This window comes from Girardinichthys multiradiatus, chromosome 8 (assembly GCF_021462225.1).
Source record: "Girardinichthys multiradiatus isolate DD_20200921_A chromosome 8, DD_fGirMul_XY1, whole genome shotgun sequence".
Taxonomy (NCBI): domain Eukaryota; kingdom Metazoa; phylum Chordata; class Actinopteri; order Cyprinodontiformes; family Goodeidae; genus Girardinichthys; species Girardinichthys multiradiatus.
This window is the reverse complement of record NC_061801.1, coordinates 17,337,185-17,352,339: the sequence shown is the minus strand read 5'-3', so window position 1 is coordinate 17,352,339 and position 15,155 is coordinate 17,337,185. Positions and strand designations below refer to the sequence as shown.

The 15,155-nt window shown below is 41.7% G+C and overlaps 1 protein-coding gene across 1 annotated transcript; it reads left to right on the top strand.

The window, feature by feature from the left end:
• The first annotated feature begins 11,186 nt into the window (after window positions 1-11,186).
• Window positions 11,187-14,654, top strand: zgc:122979 (uncharacterized protein LOC641576 homolog). Its single transcript, XM_047373654.1, has 4 exons — window positions 11,187-11,483; window positions 11,988-12,246; window positions 12,460-13,007; window positions 13,758-14,654. The coding sequence occupies exons 1-4, from the start codon at window positions 11,376-11,378 to the stop codon at window positions 13,989-13,991; spliced, it is 1,149 nt and encodes a 382-aa protein (XP_047229610.1). The 5' UTR covers window positions 11,187-11,375; the 3' UTR covers window positions 13,992-14,654.
• Window positions 14,655-15,155: the final 501 nt, after the last annotated feature.

The window sequence follows — 15,155 nt, the reverse complement described above, 5'->3', positions numbered from 1 at the left end:
AAATTTTGCTGACTATAATAGCAAGGGAAATTTAAATATTATATGTAAAATTATTAACCACAAATTGTTTTCATTAATTTAATTGAGCAAATAAAGTAATTTCTATTATATGCAAAAAATGTAATATATATATATATATATATATATATATATATATATATATATAAGGCTAACAATAGGACAGGAAGTGTGAGCATTCGTCTGCTCACAAGAGCACAGTTGTGGTGGTTGCCTGTAGAAAATATAAAATTCAGTGTTTCATCAGTGCAGACAGTAAGCTGAAGAGGAGATTTTCCAAATTGCTCCCCCTGCAAAAGCCCCTTCTCACTGCCAGCTAATCCATCACCGCCTTCTGTATTCCTATTTGTCCTCTTGTTTTCCTGTCATTTCTCTTTGTCTCTCTCTCTCAGTTCAACCAGTTTTTAAGAACCCTTTGTGTCACTTTTCGTTTGTCATTTTCTTTATCCATTATCTGTCTTCCTTTCATCTCCTCTGATGATAACAATCCATCTTCCTCTTTCAAGGAAAACAAAAAGATTTCAATCTTTTTGAAAAGAAGATGACAGGCAAGATGACATCATGAGCTCTGTCTGGGTCAGTGTTTGCCTTTATATTTGCCTGTGCATGTTTATGTGCTATCTGTACCGCCATTTGGCTGTCTGTCTGTGCACCTGGTGCACCGAGATGCACAGCTGAAGTCTGGAGAGAGTGAAATATCAGAGCCAGTCACACTTACAGAAATGTGTGGGAGCTGCAGCATGCCTGGGGGAGAGAAGGTGTCAGACATAACAAGGGGATGCAGTTGAGCAGCTTATTTTGTCTGTCTAATATATGTTATTCTCTTTGTGCCATTTTAAACGATGTTTGATTTATTTGTTGCCCTTTGAAGGGCAGGGTGAGGGTTGGGAGTGAGATGATGTTGGATGAGGTCGGTGTCACATACTCTGTGCCCGTGCTGTGTTCTCACAGCAGGGTAAGTCACTTTTTCCGAGTCCCCTGTAGGAAGCACTTGCTGTACCCACAAAACATAACAGCAAGGTATGACACCAGTCTGCTTAGGGATGACCCTTCTTCATTTACAATGTCACCCACATATTAGTAGCTACAACAACTGATGTATTCTCATAGAGTTTGTCTGCTTCACTTTCTGTCAAGAATAGTATATAAAAAGAACGGGCAAACCATTGCAATGTTAAAGACAAAACAGCTTACAGGGGTTGGACAATGAAACTGAAACACCTGTCATTTTAGTGTGGGAGGTTTCATGGCTAAATTGGACCAGCCTGGTAGCCAGTTTTCATTGATTGCACATTGCACCAGTAAGAGCAGAGTGTGAAGGTTCAATTAGGAGGGTAAGAACACAGTTTTGCTCAAAATATTGAAATGCACACAACATTATGGGTGACATACCAGAGTTCAAAAGAGGACAAATTGTTGGTGCACGTCTTGCTGGCGCATCTGTGACCAAGACAGCAAGTCTTTGTGATGTATCAAGAGCCACGGTATCCAGGGTAATGTCAGCATACCACCAAGAAGGACGAACCACATCCAACAGGATTAACTGTGGATGCAAGAGGAAGCTGTCTGAAAGGGATGTTTGGGTGCTAACCTGGATTGTATCCAAAAAACATAAAACCACGGCTGCCCAAATCACGGCAGAATTAAATGTGCACCTCAACTCTCCTGTTTTCACCAAAACTGTCCGTCTGGAGCTCCACAGGGTCAATATACATGGCCGCGCTGCTATAGCCAAACCTTTGGTCACTCATGCCAATGCCAAACGTCGGTTTCAATGGTGCAAGGAGTGCAAATCTTGGGCTGTGGACAATGTGAAACATGTATTGTTCTCTGATGAGTCCACCTTTACTATTTTCCCCACATCCAGGAGAGTTACGGTGTGGAGAAGCCCCAAAGAAGCGTACCACCCAGACTGTTGCATGCCCAGAGTGAAGCATGAGGGTGGATCAGTGATGGTTTGGGCTGCCATATCATGGCATTCCCTTGGCCCAATACTTGTGCTAGATGGGCGCGTCACTGCCAAGGACTACCGAACCATTCTTGAGGACCATGTGCATCCAATGGTTCAAACATTGTATCCTGAAGGCGGTGCCGTGTATCAGGATGACAATGCACCAATACACACAGCAAGACTGGTGAAAGATTGGTTTGATGAACATGAAAGTGAAGTTGAACATCTCCCATGACCTGCACAGTCACCAGATCTAAATATTATTGAGCCACTTTGGGGTGTTTTGGAGGAGCGAGTCAGGAAACGTTTTCCTCCACCAGTATCACGTAGTGACCTGGCCACTATCCTGCAAGAAGAATGGCTTAAAATCCCTCTGACCACTGTGCAGGACTTGTATATGTCATTCCCAAGAAGAATTGACGCTGTATTGGCCGCAAAAGGAGGCCCTACACCATACTAATAAATTATTGTGGTCTAAAACCAGGTGTTTCAGTTTCATTGTCCAACCCCTGTATATGCTCTGTGATGGTCACATATAAATGTGAAGCCAGCTGTTTTCTTATTGGTCTGCTTGTTTATGATTGAACTTTGACTGTTCAGTTTCAGGAGTAGAGGCAGAAACATAGTTTGTTTTTGCTGTTTCAAAGACACATATATTGTCTTTTTCAAAAGTATTCATCTGCATTCACACACATACACTACATACCTCTGGCAAATTTAGATTTATTATTATTTATTATAGGTCTTTGAAACTTGCTAGCAAGTAAGACTCTACTATTTCGAAGAATCCTTTAATCCAAAGTTGACTTCAATCTGATGTTAGTATATCCGTCGGTGGAAGAACAACCAAAAGTTAAGTTATAATCTGGTGTGAGTGCATCCAGTGTTAATATCACGGGGGTGATTAAGACAAGCTGTCCTAAACTTTCTTTCTGAGCTTCGGCAGAAAAGGAATCTGAGCCTTTCCCCAGAAGAGACAATGTCTCTAATCACGTTGAGTGAAGCGGTTCCTACTTCCACTGCCCCGAGAGTAGATGGCATAGGAACCACAGCATCACACACCTTCCAGCTTGCTGGTCCGGAGAGCATAAGCTTCCCCAAGCTGCTATTGTGAGCAGTTTGCTTTTTTTATTGCCTTCACCATGCAACCCAACTTCTTTGGACCTTCTTTACTTCCGTTCATCAGAACGGTTTTCCCAAGAGGTGGTGTCTGGACAGAGAAAATACATTTAGGATAAAACAATCTAAATATTTGTAAGAGAATGTGATTATTGATTATAAATATTTATCAAAAATATTATTTAAAAATCATAATTCATAAGAAATAAATTCTAACCAAAAATCATTTCTTTCAAATAGCGATCAGAGATACACTCTTTTGGTATGATTATTGATAATTATTATGGTTTTCCTGTACCTTGCTTAGGGACAAATATGCAAATATTAGTGTGAGTACACGTACCTGTGAAAGTGTTAGCCCCTCTACAGATTTTGTTTGTTACCTTTTTGTCACATTTCACTCTTTTTAGATCATAAAACTAATTTTAGAATCAGACAAAGATAACCAGATAAAATACAAATGCAGCCAAATTATTATTTATGAAGGGAAAAAAAGTTATCCAAACCGTCCTGGCTTCATGTGGAAAAGTATTTGCCCCCTAAACGTTTTTTGAGCCATTCATCAGTAGTGTGCTTTTGATTCTCAACCTGCTACAAAATTCACTTGTGTTTGAGTTTAGGGTTATGAACTGATGTCTTGACGTTCGCCTTCAGGATTTACTGGTAGAGACCAGAATTCATTGCTCCATTAATTACAGCAAGTCATCCAGGTCCTGAAGCAGCAAAGCAGCCCCAGACCTCACAGACCCACCACCGTGTTTGATAATTAGCATAATGTATAATTTTTCTGAAATGCTTTTTTAGTTTTATACTAGATATATTGGGAGGCAGAAAAAAACAATTATTTGTAGAAATCACCTTCAAACCCTTTGCAGAGTGACATATGTCAATTAATATGTTTCTCACATGTTCTTGAAGGTCTTTATATAAAGATGTGATGATTTTTGAAATCTTTCAGCATCTTTCATCTGGTGAGACGGGTTCTAAGTGATTTCTTGATTCTAAAACGGCTTCTTGCTTTTACTCTGGCTTTCTTTGCCAGATATGAAGTATTGTTTTATGTTCTAAAAGCAAAAACTGTATGTAAATATTTGAGCTTATGTGTATAATTTTGACCCTCTTGGGATAAAGGCAAATCAACATTAAATTAAACTTCTGAACGCAATTCCTGTCTCCCTTTTTTAATTCTAAGAAGGGGAAACTCTGAAATTAGCCATTTAGTCAGTGTATTCATAACTACTTGGCAACCATTCTAACCAGCTGTTGTCTCATGGTTTTCATGCCTTGCTTTTGTCTCATTTTTTGAATACATATTTTTTTTTAAACTGGTGAAATGTATAAATTTCCCTATCTTAAATCAAGGGTTCAAAAATTGATGAGTCATACAAAATAGGTCAAATAATTGGTACAGTTCACCTTACAAAAAAACTCAAATTCAATCTGCTGATGTGCCCATAATAAAAACATGAAATGTGCTGTGAGATTTAATTATAACAATAAAAGAAATTCTAATTGATACAATTTGTCTATTAAGTATTTTTTCTGTGGATATGAACTGGAAAAATATGTAACTGTGAGTGTCCAAACATTGTCAAAGTGATTTACTAAATAATGTTTTTAATTTATGAAGTGTATAAGCTAAACAGATTTGGTTTGATTAGATAAATACAATTACAGCTATGTTCTCGGGAATAAAAAAGTGGAAGAACAATCAAACAAAAATTGGAGCCTGTCAGTGCTGTGAAAACAGAATGTGTGAGAACAGTAAACATGATGAGAACAACAGGATGCATGTGAGCCTTCTCACCACCCAACAATAACAGTGTCACTGCAGCTTGATGCTTTAAGCGGCATTCATTCCTGTGAGACTGACAGGACACTTTGTGCTTCTGCGAGAAGGAACGAGATTGTGTGAATGTGTTAAAGGAAAGGGAAAAAAACAGGCCAAATGCAGCCAAACGGTTCCCGTGGGCTGAGAGAATAAATGTCGCTCGTTCTGATTCACTCCATCCTTCTCGATCTGCGAATAGCATCCGAGAGCTGCTATCTGGCGCATGACGCTCCGGGCTGATCATGTTTCAACCAAATTTGTCTGCTGTTTCCTGTAAGACGAAAGGAGAATCCCCAGGAAATTCCATCTTCCATTGGAGGAAGCTTCACGGAGGAGGAAGTATTACCATTTATGTATGCTCCCTGTGACTATGCCGCTCAGAACCATGACTATGGTACAATGTGTGTCATAATCCTGTAGTATGTGTAGTGGTGCCTCAAATAGAACTGCAGACTTCAATTGGAGTAAAATGGCACCAAGGTAGAAGCTGCATTTTATCAGTGTGTGATTTTCATATGCTGACAGTTTTATATTTATCACAAAATGGTTTATTCTCTATAATTTACTTGTGTTGGAACTTTTGCTTCAATTAAAAACCGTAACTGCCACTATTTCATTATTCATGCTCCAGTATTTAGTATTATTCATTATTTTTTGACATTATTTTTGCACAATGGACTAAGAAATAAGCTGATTCAAGTCCTATTTACCTGACAGATTACAAAATATGCAAGTAAATGGCACATTGTCATCTTCTGCTACAGTGAATTATGGTGTCCCTCAGGGTTTTGGCTTAGGTCCAACTCTCCCCTCACAGTGGAATTGAATTGAACTGACATGAATTAAAGGAGTATAAAACAAGACCGATACTGAGGTTAGATCTTTTTATTACAAATGATTCAAAAAGGATAAATGTTTTGTGTTGGGTTTTTTTGTTGCAAGAATCTGATGATTGTTGTATAAAGAGTGAAAACAACCCTGTTGAACTGCAAGAGTTGGATATTTTTTCTAAATTAAATAGGATATCTAACTACAGGATTGAGGATCTCCTTAATCCTGCCATCATGCATTCCCTGGTGGAAACAGAGGCTGGGGACTCGGGGTTGGACTCTTTCATCACCCAGGCTGAAATCACCGAGGTGGTTAAAAAGCTCCGCGGTGGCAAGGCTTTGTGGGTGGATGAGATCCACCCTGAGTACCTCAAATCTCTGGATGTTGTAGGGCTGTCATGGTTGATACGCCTCTTCAACATTGCGTTGAAGGGTGACCGGAGGGTGTGTTCCAACTACAGGGGGATCACACTCCTCAGACTCCCTGGTAAGGCCTACGCCAGGGTATTGGAGAGGAGAGTCTGGCCGATAATCAAACCTCGGCTTCAGGAGGAGCAGTGTGGTTTTCGTCCCGGCCATGGAACACTAGACCAGCTCTATACCCTCTACAGGGTACTCGAGGGTTCATGGGAGTTTGCCCAACCGGTCCACATGTGTTTTGTGGACCTGGAGAAAGCATTCGACTGTGTCCCTCATGATGCCGTGGGAGGTGCTCCTGGAGTATGGAATCGGAGGCCCTTTATTAGGGGCCATCCGGTCTCTGTACGAGCGGAGCAGGAGTTTGGTCCGCATTGCCGACACTAAGTCGGACCTGTTTCCGGTGCATGTTGGACTCCGGCAGGGCTGCCCTTTGTCACCGGTCCTATTCATACCTTTTATGGACAGGATTTCTAGGCACAGCCAAGGGCCGGAGGGGGTCTGGTTTGGGAACCAGTGGATTTCATCTCTTCTATTTGGAGATGACGTGGTCCTCTCTAGCCAAGACCTACAGCATGCGCTGTGGCAGTTCACAGCCGAGTGTGAAGCGGCTGGGATGAAGATCAGCTCCTCCAAGTCAGAGGCCATGGTTCTCGACCGTAAAAGGGTGGCTTGTCCTCTTCACGTTGGAGGGGAGTTCCTGCCTCAAGTGGAGGAGTTCAAGTATCTCGGGGTCTTGTTCACGAGTGAGGGAAGAATGGAGCAGGAGATTGACAGACAGATCGGTGCGGCTGCCACAGTAATGGGGGCGCTGTGCCGGTCTGTTGTGGTGAAGAGAGAGCTGAGCCGAAAAGCAAAGCTCTCGATTTACCGGTCGGTCTACGTTCCTACCCTCACCTATGGCCATGAACTTTGGGTCATGACCGAAAGAACGAGATCCCGGATACAAGCGGCTGAAATGAGCTTCCTCCGTAGGGTGGACGGGCACTCCCTTAGAGATAGGGTGAGGAGCTCGGCCATCCGGGAGGGGCTCGGAGTAGAGCCGCTGATTCTCCACATCGAGAGGAGCCAGTTGAGGTGGCTCGGGCATCTATACCAGATGCCTCCTGGACGCCTTCCTCGGGAGGTGTTCCAGGCACGTCCCACCGGGAGGAGGCCCAGGGGACGGCCCAGTACACGCTGGAGGCACTATGTCTCTCGGCTAGCCTGGTAACGCCTTGGCCTCCCCCCGGAGGAGCTGGAGGAGGTGTCTGGGGAGAGGGACGTCTGGGCGTCTCTGCTGAGTCTCCTGCCACCGGAACCCGGTCCCGGATAAGCGGAAGATGACGAGTACGAGTGATTAAAAAATTAAGACAGAAATTGGTCAGGATGCCTACCAGGATCCTGAAGGATCTGCAGGATTTTCTGGTTTGTACTGGTTGTGTTCTACATGTCACAACAGTCACCGGTGTTCTCAATATGACGTGGAAGGATTTGTAATGATCAGAAGAAACCAAGGTTAACTGTTGGTTGCGTTTCCACTGTGTTGTTTGAGGCACAACAAAGCATCACTAAAAGAATACCATTCTCATAGTGAAACATGGTGGTAGCATCATCATGCTCTTTGAGGAGTTTTCCTCATATACAAAAACTTGATCTTTTTGTCAAGGTAGAAGAAATCCTGAATAGTTCAAAATTTCAGTCAGTTTTGACAGAAAATCTTCAGATGTCTGCTACAAATCTGAAGATTTCTTTTTGAAATGTCAGTCTCTGTGACTGTGACAAAACAAGATTTTTTTACCATTATGGTGAACTCAAGCATACCTTCAAATCAACAAAAGAATTACCTGCATGAAAGTAAACTTTTACCAGAGTTTGCCAGAGTTCAGACCTAAATCTGACAGAAAATCTGAGAAATCACCAGAGGAGGAATCTGGACATGAGCTGTTGTCCCAATCAAAGAGATCTGGAGAAGTTTTGCAAGGAGGAGAGGGCAAATATTGCCCAATCTAGATGTGGCATGCTGATAGATGCCTACAAACAAACACCGACTGATGAAGACTGAATGCTGAAACTGAATCAAAGGTGCTTAAACAACATTTTGTTAAAGGATATGAAAACTTATGCAACCAGATTGTTGCAACTTGCAATATTTCTCTCTAACAGATTTGTATGTTTTTTGTGGAATTTTGGAGATTAAATGTCACAATAAAGATGAAAGTTTTGAAAAGATTTATCATGGTCTTATCTACAGCATTTACTCCACAGAAACCTTACATTTTTAACATGGGTGTGTACAGTTTTATGTGCACTGTATATAGTTTTCTTCACTTGTAAACCCCTACTGAATTATGCAATAAAACAACTAATGTAGAGTTAAGTGCATCAGTGGAAGTTACCCCACAACATATGGTCTATTCCACCCAATCCTGTGATTGATGAGATTGTAATAATTGTGCTGACATTCCTGTCTGCTCCTCTGCCAGTATTAATATCTGCTCATTTTACCCTCCACCAACAGCAAGAACATTTAGGTGCTGTTTATAGTTTTTTTTTACATTGATTTAAAGTAAAATTGAAATGCATGTTTCTTTTTTTCCTACACAGTTCCTAATTTTCATGAGCTTAACATTATTATGTCTGGAATACATTTAAATTAGTTTGCACGATACCTGTCAGCATCTCAAAATTTCACACATCACAAAATGTCCACATTAACATCACCAACCAGTTTTTTTTTTAACACATTGGGTTAGATAACATGGAGCTGGCTTTTTACTCCTACAGCTGCTTTTTGTCAAGTGGCCCGTGTGCGTTGCTTTGCCTTCATTTTCATCCAGCAGCACCATTTTATGCTGTCTCTCGTAGGCGGGAGCATTTATATAAACACCTGCTTGATCCATTGCTTTCTATGAGAAGCTGCAAACTTCAATAGCTCATTTGAGCTGCAGACAATAGACTTTCATTTTTGGTGACTGGAACATTCTAACATTCTAATTCAATTGTGGTTTTTGTGTGTGTCATGAAGTCCTGGGGATAATATTAAATCTGATTTAATCCAGGAAAGTCTTTTCTGACACATTTCGTAAAATTATTTTTTTTTACATCTATTAGGCTTATTCTGGGGTTATTCTACTGTGTTTACGTCTACTGATGCACACTGTTCTCCTGGCTTTAAAATGTATGTTATGCCTTTATGTTGCACTTAAGTAGCTTGTTATACCTCATAATACAATTGTTTTGACTTAAAGAGCTTTTACAGAACCAGTTAGTGGCACATATCTGATTTTCTAACACTTATTTTTATCATCATTCAGAGAAAAGGTATAGAAATAGGTAAATCATTGCATAACCCCTGTTTTTTTTTCTAGCTTGCCATTTATAGTGAGAAATTGTGAGGTGAAAGCTACAAGAATGCATAACAATTTTGCCAAGGAAAAATAGCTCATTCTCAACAAACCTCAAACTTTATTCTTGAATCTGTATTAATCTAACAATATTGTATGTGGCAAATTAACACACACTCAGCTGTCATTTTGTCAAGAACACCTGTTCAGTGATGATAACTGCTCTTCTAAATACTATGGGGCTGTGCAAAGTATTGGGAACACTGTCAACCACTACAGTCTTAATAGTAATTAAAAAAAGATTCTCTAAGAATATTACAAAATCTGGAAGTGCACAGGATTTGCAAAGGTAGGCAATGATTTACTACCACTTTGGACCAACGGTGCATGTGTTCTTGGTGAGTAGTTGGATTTCTTATTTAGTGCATTGCAAAAATATTCACATCTTTAGGGTTTGTTTCTACCAGCATTATAGAGACCAAGGGTTTTGCCTATGATTCTTTAGAAAATTGCTCAAACTTGGACAGAGAGCATCCACGAATAAGCAATAATCAAGTCTTGCTATAGATTTATGGTTGGATTTAGACCTGGCCTTTGAGTTAGCTGTTTAAACACATAAATGTCCTTTGATCTAAACCGTTCCTCAACATATAGCCAGGACCTAAACAAGCAGGACTGTATGTTTATGGTTGTTGTACTCTCAAAAGGTGAACTTCCACCCCAGGCTTAAGCCTCTAAAAGGTCTTTTTCTAGGAGTTGCCTATATTAAACTCTATCCACCTTCCCTTCATCTCTGACCATCTTTGCTGTCCATGCTGAGGATGCTGAATTAGGGTGATGTGCAGAGTCAATTTTCCACTACACATAGCATTTTACATGTAAGTCAAATATCAACTATTGTGTCTTAAAATTAGAGTACCTTATTTCACATGTTACCCGTGGTCCCAATGAGGCGTGTGATATACTACAGATGGGATCTTCATTTTGTTTTTTAACAGTTGCTACCTTCTATCATCATTATCCCATCTGAATGATCTGGTTGATCTCTGCAGCTCTTCAGAGTTACCATGGGCCTCTTAGATTTTTCTCTGATTACTGCCCTGTTTGTTTGGCCTATCAAATTAGGCAGCTGTCACCTCTTTGCAGGTTTGTACTTGTGCCATCTTTCTTTATTTGTTGATGATGGATGAAAAATAACTCTGTGAGATGTAAGACTCTATGCCTGACTTGTCAGCTGTGTTCCTCGGACTTCATGGTGTTTGTTCACTAATATTCTCGAAAAAACCTCTGAGGACTTCACAGAACAGGTGTATTTGTACTGAAATAAAAGTGTATGCAAGAGAACTCTATCAACTAATTAGGTTACTTCTAAAGACAGTTGGTTGCGCTGGGGATAATGTCAGCATAGGGACTCCCGTCTATGAAATTTTATTACTCAGGAACTGTCTGTGCAGACACAGTGTTTCCTTTTTTTTCTCCAGTCTGTTCTATCTAAAGAAGAGGACTCGGTGTACCGAGTCGTGACTGTCTGCTCCGGTCTGCCTTCAAGAACTCCGGAAGCAAGTCTCGAGAAGGGAAAGGAGGCTGCAACATCCGCCTGATCATCGCGCGAGCACCAATGGCCTTTCACCGAGCACACTGAGCACACCGGCATCCCGTGAGGAAATGGGCGGTCCCGGGAAAGCTCGACCGGGCTGCGTGGGCGGCGGAGGGGACGATAAAAGGGAGCTGCGGCAGCGGTATTTAAGACAGAGCCGATCAGATCTCAGACAGGACGGAGCTTAGAGAGCCCGGAGCAAACCGAGCGATTTCAGCACCACACAGCCAGTGGACAGCGACACGTAGCAGCCCTTAAAAACAAACAGCAGAAAAATCTTTCCATCATGGTTCTCATCTGGACCCAGTTCGGTGTGAAGCAAAAGAATGGAAATGTCAAGTGCAAAGTGCGAGTTATGCACAGGGGTGACAGCTCCGGATCGTCATCATCAGCGGTAAGCACAGTTTTTACAAAGTTTATTCCATGTATTTTAAAGTTGTATGTCATTCTCTGTCATAGTCAGTACTCCACCGGCATCTTTAGGATATGCTGTCATTTCATTCACTCACATGCTAGAAACGCGGATTCCCCAACAGCCAATCGCTGCAGAGATTCTCCGTTGTTGGGGGAAAGTCTTTTGCTTCTAACGATCCCCTCACAAGATTTACCCCCCTCTTTCTCACGTTGGGTTGAGGATCAGCCTATGAAATTCATGTATCTTCCCAGTAGCACGAGATAAGGGTGTTTCCCCTCAGTTATTGCTAGAGGTGATTTTCTGGATATTTATAGATTATACACTGCGGTTTGCATCAGTTATTCAGTTTGGAATTATAGTTCATGGACAGGTATCATTAACCACTAGTCTTATAAATAAATCAAATTAAACGTCACTACACACACATCAACATAGAAGGAATGGCAAAGTGGTCTAAAAGCTTAAATCTTTGTAAATCTGCAGGAGAGCACCAAGTCTGAGCAGGATACACCCTGCCTGTCCATCAAACCCGCAGGCAAGGACTTCTACAAGGTCCTGGGTGTCTTGCCTGAATCTAATGAAGATGAGATCAAGAAAGCCTACAGGAAGATGGCCCTCAAATTCCACCCGGACAAGAACAGTGACCCAGATGCAGAGGAGAAGTTCAAAGAGATTGCAGAGGCTTACGAGATCCTGGCCGACCCCCAGAAGAGGAGCATTTATGACCATTTCGGAGAAGAAGGTGAGCAGATGTGACTTGATGTACATTTTTGAATAGTTTCAATCAAAACTGCCATCAGAGTTTATGGATAAAACTTTCATGCGCAACATGTGCGTAATAACAGCTGTGAGAAAATTTTATTATTCAAGCTGCAAAAAGATGTCTCTTCTTGGTTTGGCAGAAAACATGTTTTAAAGATTTGTCTTAACTTCTTCTCTTTTCTATTTCCTTTAGGCCTTAAAAATGGAATTTCAGCAGGCCAAGGCAACATTTTCCGCCACAATTTCCAAAATGATCCCCATGCCACCTTCTCCTCCTTTTTCCACAACTCCGACCACTTTGACATCTTTGGCAGCGACCCGGATGGCGATGACGACCTCTTCAACGCCTTCCGGCGGTCCACCTTCACTCACCTGGGTGGCTTTGCCGACAATGAGGCCGGCCTGCGGAAGGGTGCAAGGCACCTGTCTGGCGAGGCTGTGGTTCACGACTTGCCGGTGACCTTGGAAGAGGTGATGTATGGCTGCACAAAGCAAATGAAGATCACACGCAGCCGCCTTAACTCCGATGGCCGGAGCCTGCGGACCGAGGAGAAGGTGCTGAACGTTGTGGTGCAGAAAGGCTGGAAGGCTGGAACCAGGATCACCTTCCCCAGGGAAGGAGATGAGACACCCAACAGCCCCCCTGCTGACATCACCTTCATTCTCAGGGATCAAGACCACCCACAGTACAAAAGAGATGGGTCCAACATCATCTTCACAGCCCAGATCACCCTTAAAGAGGTACGTTTTCTGTTAGTTAGAGTCCACATAAACCATATTCTAAAACACTCAACAACTCAAAGAAAGGCTACAATCTACCACCTTTTGTTCTTGAAATTTTAAAGAAAACAAGAACTGACAATCATCCTTAGCACACAAACCTTAAACCACTCTTAATGCAGTCCAGAGACAGAACACTGTGTTCCATTTTGGGCATCTGAGCCCCCCACTCACAGTTGGCTGACAGACCCACACAAACCGAGTGGCGGCAGTCTACCAACACTTCCGTTACCTCAGCAGCCCCTGCAGAGTGAGAGGGAAAAAAGAGCTAAATTTAGCCTGCTTGCTGACTGCAACCACAAATCGCACTTCAGCCTCCCTTACGTTCGCTGCAGCCTCAACAAGCCAGGGAGAGAGAGTAAAAGAGACAGTTCTACAGCCTCGTTCTTTCTCAGCCTCTCAGTTCCACCAACCCACGCATAGATTACCAGAGCAACAGTCACAGAGACTGACATTTCAAATAGCTCCTCCGTCCTCCCTTGGCTCCCTATCAGTCACTGAAACACTTGACTCCCACACACAGGCGCAAAATAGAACGTCGATTATAACATCTGTACTACTGTTGTATAACTCAGAAAATCCTTTCACAAGTACACATACATAATATTGATCAGTTACGAAACTGTGCATGCTCCCCTTCATTGATTTGGAAGCTAATATTGACAACAGGCCTCCAGAACTAACTTTATCTCTCCCTTGTTTTCTCTCCAGGCTCTCTGTGGATGCACACTCAATGTCCCAACACTAGACAACCGCATGATGCCTCTACCATGCAGCAACATTATCAAGCCAGGCGAGGTCAGACGACTGAGGGGCGAGGGTCTCCCACTACCCAAGAGCCAGTCCCAACGGGGCGACTTGGTGGTGGAGTTCCAGGTGCTTTTTCCTGATAGAATCCCACCGCAGTCCCGCGAAATCATCAAGCACAGCCTAGGACAGTGCTAGCCTGCTCCACTTCTATTTGACACAACCTCACTATGTGTCTTTCTCAATTCTCTAACACACCCTTGCCTACGGTGCTAATATCAAAACCAATCACAACCTCTTATTGTGTTTTGGAAAAGCAAGTAGAGCTCAGTTGTAAGTCAAACTGGACTTTGGAGAGGAGACTTTCTGTACTCCTAGGACAATGCACAAGTTTTGGTGCCACATGAGTGAAAGTTTCTTAGCTGTGTGACGCAAGCATTCATTCAACAGCCTTCTCCTAGATGAAAAGGTGTACCTGTACTGTTATACTTGCAAGCTTATGGCAGGATATCAGTGTGTGATTTAAGTCTGTATGGACTTTCTTAAACCTGAAAGGTAGAAACAAGTGAAGAAAAAAACACCTTTCTTCTTTTTCTTCTTCTTATTCTTATGGTTATATGGTGCTCATATGACTGATATTTTGCATTGATTTATTACAATAGCAAAAACTACTTGTGTGCAAAGTTCTACTTTGTGTACAAAATGAAAACATTTTGTCTCTAAAAGAGATTCTCTTGTCAAATGTTCTATTGAATGACTAGAAACGTTTGTATACATTCTTCAATAAGAGCTGCTGATGTGTTCCTACTTTTTTCTTCAGCATGAAAAATAAGATAAAATAAAATAAAATAAAAACACAAACATGACTGTTGTTTTCTATTGTTGTGTGTACAAGAACCTAAATGACTTACACTATATTGCCAAAAGTATATGTCTTCCTGCTTTTACATGTATGTGAACCTTGATCACGTCCTATTCTTAATCTATAAGGTCCAATTTGTTGATGCACCCACCATTGCGAGCAATAACAACCTTAACTATTCTGTAAACATCTTCAACAAGGTTTAGGAGTGTGTTCATAGTTAAGTTGAGAAATCAAGAATTGCAGCCTCTGTTCTAATTCATCACAAAGGTGTTCAAGAAGGTGAAGGTCAGGACTCTGTGCAGACCAGTGAGGTTTTTCCACACCAAACCTCATTCAATGGCAGCCATGGAAATGATTGTAACAACATAATTCATTGATTTGGAGGTGTAACCCAATACTTTTGGCAATATATTGTATATAGGCATAGACTTATAATACTTCTTCATGCTCCAACAGATTAAGTCTATAAACAAATGAACATGGAGACCTCCTTCTCT

Coding starts and splice junctions, on each gene's coding strand:
- zgc:122979 (XM_047373654.1), top strand. CDS start 11,376: ATGGTTCTCATCTGGACCCAGTTCGGTGTGAAGCAAAAGAATGGAAAT. Junction 11,484..11,987: donor CCGGATCGTCATCATCAGCG/GTAAGCACAGTT, acceptor GTAAATCTGCAG/GAGAGCACCAAGTCTGAGCA. Junction 13,008..13,757: donor CCCAGATCACCCTTAAAGAG/GTACGTTTTCTG, acceptor TTTTCTCTCCAG/GCTCTCTGTGGATGCACACT.